At 47.8% G+C, this 6,000-nt stretch overlaps 2 protein-coding genes across 2 annotated transcripts in view; both read left to right on the top strand.

The window, feature by feature from the left end:
• LOC124488575 (tubulin polyglutamylase TTLL5-like) overlaps nt 1–3,470 on the top strand; it is a 10,201-nt gene extending 6,731 nt beyond the window's left edge. The window contains exon 12 of the mRNA XM_047051274.1: nt 3,385–3,470. Coding sequence (XP_046907230.1) covers nt 3,385–3,470 — 86 coding nt within the window. The remainder of the gene's footprint in view (nt 1–3,384) is intronic.
• LOC124486135 (tubulin polyglutamylase TTLL5-like) overlaps nt 3,365–6,000 on the top strand; it is a 39,050-nt gene continuing 36,414 nt past the window's right edge. Inside the window, exons 1-2 of the mRNA XM_047047944.1 lie at nt 3,365–3,466; nt 4,039–4,100. Coding sequence (XP_046903900.1) covers nt 4,073–4,100 — 28 coding nt within the window. The 5' untranslated portion in view covers nt 3,365–3,466; nt 4,039–4,072. The remainder of the gene's footprint in view (nt 3,467–4,038; nt 4,101–6,000) is intronic.

The raw sequence follows: 6,000 nt of genomic DNA, 5'->3' as shown, positions 1-6,000 counted from the left end.
GCACCCATTGTTTCAATGTCTGCCATGTCTGGACTGGAGCCATGCAGCACCGCTACGCAGCGCCATAAAGCACGTTGTAATCTTAATTTGCAGCAAATTATTCCCTGCTATGTTAATGTGTTTAATACAATGTTTATTGTTTTCAAATGGGACTGGTGCTTTATACAGTAAGTGCTCTGCCTGTCTAAATGGCTCTACTGTTACAAAAGCCCTTTATAACTGTCTCGTCTGATGTGGGAAGAAGGAATAACAACATTGCTTTTTAAACTTTCCTTGGTTAGATGATTCCTGTGCATGTGCGAGTCTGTGTGTGGTGGTGTGTGTGTGCGTGTGTGTGTGCGTGAATGTGTGTGTGCGTGAGGAGAAATGCCACCCATGCTGTTCTGTTCCACGGCCTTATGATTAATGGACAGAGTTTTTACAGAGGGATGCTGATTACGAGATGTTTTGACTGAGATCTGATTAGCCAAGCCAACCAACCCTATTTCATTACACACTAAACATTCCTCTTAATGGTCCTGTGTGCACTGAACATCTCTCATGTAGCTCCTACGGCGGTCTGAGCTTTCCACCACTTTCCCTGCATTTGTCTGTCCCTCCCTTAAAATAGACGCATGTTTGTTATGAATCCTTTGTAAGCTTTAACTAGGACTGTGTAGTGATGGTGATAGACTAGATCAGGTCTTTAACTGGGACTGTGTAGTGATGGAGATAGACTAGATCAGGTCTTTAACTGGGACTGTGTAGTGATGGTGATAGACTATATCAGGTCTTTAACTGGGACTGTGTAGTGATGGTGATAGACTAGATCAGGTCTTTAACTGGGACTGTGTAGTGATGGAGATAGACTAGATCAGGTCTTTAACTGGGACTGTGTAGTGATGGTGATAGACTAGATCAGGTCTTTAACTGGGACTGTGTAGTGATGGAGATAGACTAGATCAGGTCTTTAACTAGGACTGTGTAGTGATGGAGATAGACTAGATCAGGTCTCTGTTGGATCCAGTCTTTAGGCGTTTAGGCTGAGGTCAAGGTGTCATGAAGTGGGCCTCTTACAGTCCGCATATAGATATGGAACAATATGTCCAGACTCTCTGGAGACCTTGAGCAAGAAATATGTAGAATCAGTATCAGAATCAGAAAGGGATTTATTCGCCATGAAAGTTTGCACAGACAAGGAATTTACTTTGGCAGGAAGGTGCATACAATAAACATATAGGAACCTAACATTCAAATATGTGGACTATCTATACTAAGGGTACATAAACTAGCAGTACTAAGTGAATTAGAATTAAATACAATGTACAATAAAATAAAATTGTTGCCATAAAATAGAAACAGCCTTACATGAGGTATGATGTTATCACCTGTTTGCCTTTCCTACTGTACCCAGTTGCTGACTGTGCTCGGCCATGTAAGGAAACGTTCTGTGTACCCTATATATGAACTTGTCTATCCACTGTATATAAAAACGGTTGTGAACCATGTTGCCTCACTCATCTGTCCACTCTGTCGTGGAAAGGTCACATGATCCGTACAGCTCGTTCAATAAACAGTCAACTCTGTTTCATGGCTGTGCGTCTTTCCAGCCAGCCATCTGACAGATCTCATCTAGTCACTTGACTAACAGCTAAAACACATGCCAAGGAGAAGCGCCATGTTGTTGTTATTGTGGGCTGATGCCTTGCATGGCCAGGGAGGGGAGATCATTGTCCTGGCGCGTTGTCTGTTGTGGTGAAGTTTCCAGCTGCTTTCATGAAGTAGTAAAAACACAACTGAACCCGTCTCTTGGTCGTCTTCTCTCTCGGCATTCTCTTTCTTCTTCTCTCCTCCTCCTCCTTCTTCTTCTTGTCTTCCCTCTCTTAATGGGCGTGTTGTGGATGTTGACTGTGTCTGTGATGGTGTTGCGGTCTCTCCGTGGCCACATTAACAGCTCCCCAGGCAGCGCTGAACCCGGCCTCAGAACAAACGCGCCCAGCAGCGAGCCAGCGGCTCTGGGGGCTGGAGTGGCGTCTGCCCCTAATTGGAGGAAAATGCGTGGCGCATGGAGCCTGCTTGTCGGGGACTGGCGAGGTGCAGTTTTTTCCCCCCTCGCTCCTGTTGTTGTGGTGGCACTGATGAGGAACTCCAGGCTCAAACCCTCTTATTCCAGCGCTCCCTTCCTCAAGAATTACACATTATGTTTTATGGCTCTGTGTGTGACTGTGTGTGTGTGTGTTTTATTTAAAGAGAGGGAGAGGAGGAGGAGGAGAGATGGATCAGCCTGTGGGTGGAAAAGAAAATCCCAGCGTTCTGCTTAGCAACTACTGTTTGGCTTTCTAGGTCCAGTCTTTACCCAGAGAGAGATTGGTCTTGGCAAAAGGAGAGCATTGACACATTTTGCTTAATTCTACCCTAGCAAGAGTTGAGTTTTACATGGAGTTTTTTCTGTCATACTTTCAGCCCTAGTGGTCAATGCTTGACGGACAGAGTGGAGTTAAGTGCTTGAATGTCTGTTTTCTTTCTGAAAGGGTTTTTCATAATTGCGACTTTCTTTGTAATATCATTACCCAGCGTCCTCTCGCCCCACTAAGTAAACCATGTGCCCTTGGGCTGGGTTAGTGTGTGAGCCGCTACATTAAACAACCCTGGAAACTCCAACCTCTGGCCCTGTTCCAGAGCAGAGACTTTTCTTTTGAAATGCCATTAGGATAGTTTTCCCCCTGCCCTCATAGGCAGTGCTCTGCCCCGTCACAGTAAAAGTCAGTGGTTTTCAGGGCTGTGAGCTACAGGGCAGGCCCTCCCCAGAGTGCTGGAGTGAGGGAGAGGATACCAGGTCGTCCCCAGGGCTTCCAGCCCAGCGGTGACATTGACCCAGCTGTTAACAGGAGAAGGTGCGGGGCGGATGAGTTTGTACACAGAGAACTCCCTGACCGCTTCATAAAAGGCCTTTATTGTTTTGTTTTCCGCCAGGCTTGCGTTGGAGTGCGACGTGCATGCGGGTGTCTGATTCCCCAGGTCTCTCTCGCCTGGAAAATACTCCCAGAACTTTCCAAACTCAGCTGAGCTTAGGGTCTGTCAGAATCATCTGCTTCTCATCACCTCAAATTGACAAATGCCTCACTTTGTGACTGAGTTGACTTTAGGAAGACCAACAACAAACCAAACCAGTTTGTTCAGCAAGTCACCCAAAGATAAACTTGACCTCAGCATGTCCACAGACCGTCTAAGAAGGAGAGCCTAGTTAGAGCGTGCGTGACGATCCTCATAAGCACGGCACGGTTTTCGTTGTCCAGTTCTTATACAACTTATCATGGAGCTGAAATGTAAATGTATTTAGGGAATGTAACGCAGTCAGCCCTCTCTCTGGCGATTACCCATGATTCATTGTGTTTGCCTCCACAGAACTCTATGGTTTTGACGTGCTGATCGACTCCAATCTGAAACCCTGGCTTCTGGAGGTCAACCTCTCTCCCTCACTGGCCTGGTGAGACGTTCTCCTGGTTCACAAGGACAATAACCCTGCCAGTCGGCTTTATCACTCCATCTCATCAACCGTGGTTTCTGCTCAACCACTCACAGCGAACTGCGCTCTCCGCTAGCTCCAAGAAAATCTTGTTTTTCTTAAATATGCATCTGTTCTTCCCATAAACACAAACATCCTCGCCTGAGCTCTGAAAATAGACATGTTAGTAACTACTGCCCGTGAGGAAATGCTGTGTTTGAGGATTTACACTTCATTTGTTGATAAATACCCACTGGCTAGATGCACTGAACTGTAGCCTGGGCTAGACTTGTGAGTTACAAACAGTTTATCAAGTACTGTGTAGTTGAGGAACTGAACTGTTGCATGCTGTTAGGTGCTTCTGGAAGGAGACTGGTGCTATGTGTGCATGGGCTGCATGACCAATTTGAGTGAATCAAAGCATTTACATGATGACATTGCAGGCCATGAACAAAATTTATTTATTTATTTATTTATTTTTTAAATTTGGGGGGGGGGGGGGGGGTTGAGTGAAGATTTTTGATAGTAGATAGTAACTTTTTCTTTATTTTCAGTGACGCACCTCTGGATCTAAAGATAAAGGCCAGCATGATATCAGACATGTTTTCTCTTTTGGGTGAGTATTGTCAGTGAAGCCACAGGTGAGAGTGTGATTACCATTAACTTGTTTTAGGAGGAAGGAATTCCAGTTTGGGTATGTCTGTGAGAGTTGCAACACCTCGTCGTACATGCTCAGACGACAATCTGATGCTCCTGGCACACTCTCTGTTTCCTGCGTATCCACTATTATGTTAAGTCTCGTGCCATTTACAACGATATAAATCTCATTTCCATCACATAGTTTTCCACTGCCTCCTATCCCTGTCCTCCAAGCTCCTCACCTGCCTGTGTGCTGGAGTCTGGCCCAGGACTGCCAGCCCGGAGGAGATGGAAGCTTCCCTGGCCCTGTTGTGTGCCAGCCCTGAGATCTAGCCTGCAGCAGGTTCCACAGCTCTGAGATCTAGCCTGCAGCAGGTTCCACAGCCCTGAGATCTAGCCTGCAGCAGGTTCCACAGCCCTGAGATCTAGCCTGCAGCAGGTTCCACAGCTCTGAGATCTAGCCTGCAGCAGGTTCCACAGCTCTGAGATCTAGCCTGCAGCAGGTTCCACAGCTCTGAGATCTAGCCTGCAGCAGGTTCCACAGCCCTGAGATCTAGATTGCAGCAGGTTCCACAGCTCTGAGATCTAGCCTGCAGCAGGTTCCACAGCTCTGAGATCTAGCCTGTAGCAGGTTCCACAGCTCTGAGATCTAGCCTGCAGCAGGTTTCACAGCTCTGAGATCTAGCCTGCAGCAGGTTCCACGGCTCTGAGATCTAGCCTGCTGCAGGTTCCACAGCTCTGAGATCTAGCCTGCAGCAGGTTCCACAGCTCTGAGATCTAGCCTGCAGCAGGTTCCACAGCTCTGAGATTTAGCGATCAGCAGGTTCCACAGCTCTGAGATCTAGCCTGCAGCAGGTTCCACAGCTCTGAGATTTAGCCTGCAGCAGGTTCCACAGCCCTGAGATCTAGCCTGCAGCAGGTTCCACAGCCCTGAGATCTAGCCTGCTGCAGGTTCCACAGCCCTCCTCAGTAAACTCTTGTTCCCTGGGAGGAGTGCTCCCTAATGTGCCCTTCCATAGCCTCCTGGAGGGTTTTTAAGCGTTGGAGACAGTCTGCCATTGTTTTCCTCTTCAACACTCCCTCTATGCGTAGCCAGCTAGCTCTGCACAGTCAGATTGAACGAATAACTGGAGGGCTCCACAATAGGGTTACAGCGTTGTGCTAAAACCACAGGCATTATTATTAATTGACGATAAATGACAAGCGGGTGAAACTGTCAACAAAAGATGTGGTTGTTTTGGAGTCATTAAGGCCTGTTGGGTAACTGGATCTTGCATCATGAAGCCAAAGCAATCCTTAGCATGCAGACATCAGATATGTTCTGCCCGAGGCAGAGATCAACACTGTTTACACACCAGAGTTTCGTCATGCAGAGAAATGATGTATTTGTGTTATGTTGCCTCGCCTCGCAAATGATGGTGTTCTCAGGTAGCCCATAGTTTGGGAAAAAAATGCAAATGCAAGTCCTCACCTGAAGCTCATTCTTCACCAGAACACATCTCAGATTTTTGTCGTTATGAAGAAACGGATTGATTGACAAGTACACAGGCAGTACAAGACTGAGCCATGCGGAGCCCTCCCTGTAGCGGAGCTAGCATCCTCAGCCAGGGTGCTTAGAGCCATCTGGAGCCCTCGCTGTAGCAGAGCTAGCATCGTCAGTCAGGGTGCTCAGAGCCATGCAGAGCCCTCCCTGTAGCGGAGCTAGCATCCTCAGCCAGGGTGCTCGGAGCCATGCAGAGCCCTCCCTGTAGCGGAGCTAGCATCGTCAGTCAGGGTGCTCAGAGCCATCTGGAGCCCTCCCTGTAGCGGAGCTAGCATCCTCAGTCAGGGTGCTCAGAGCCATGCAGAGCCCTCCCTGTAGCGGAGCTAGCATCCTC

The sequence above is a fragment of the Hypomesus transpacificus genome, chromosome 3, assembly GCF_021917145.1.
Source record: "Hypomesus transpacificus isolate Combined female chromosome 3, fHypTra1, whole genome shotgun sequence".
Lineage (NCBI taxonomy): Eukaryota > Metazoa > Chordata > Actinopteri > Osmeriformes > Osmeridae > Hypomesus > Hypomesus transpacificus.
This window is presented reverse-complemented; position numbering and strand designations above follow the sequence as displayed.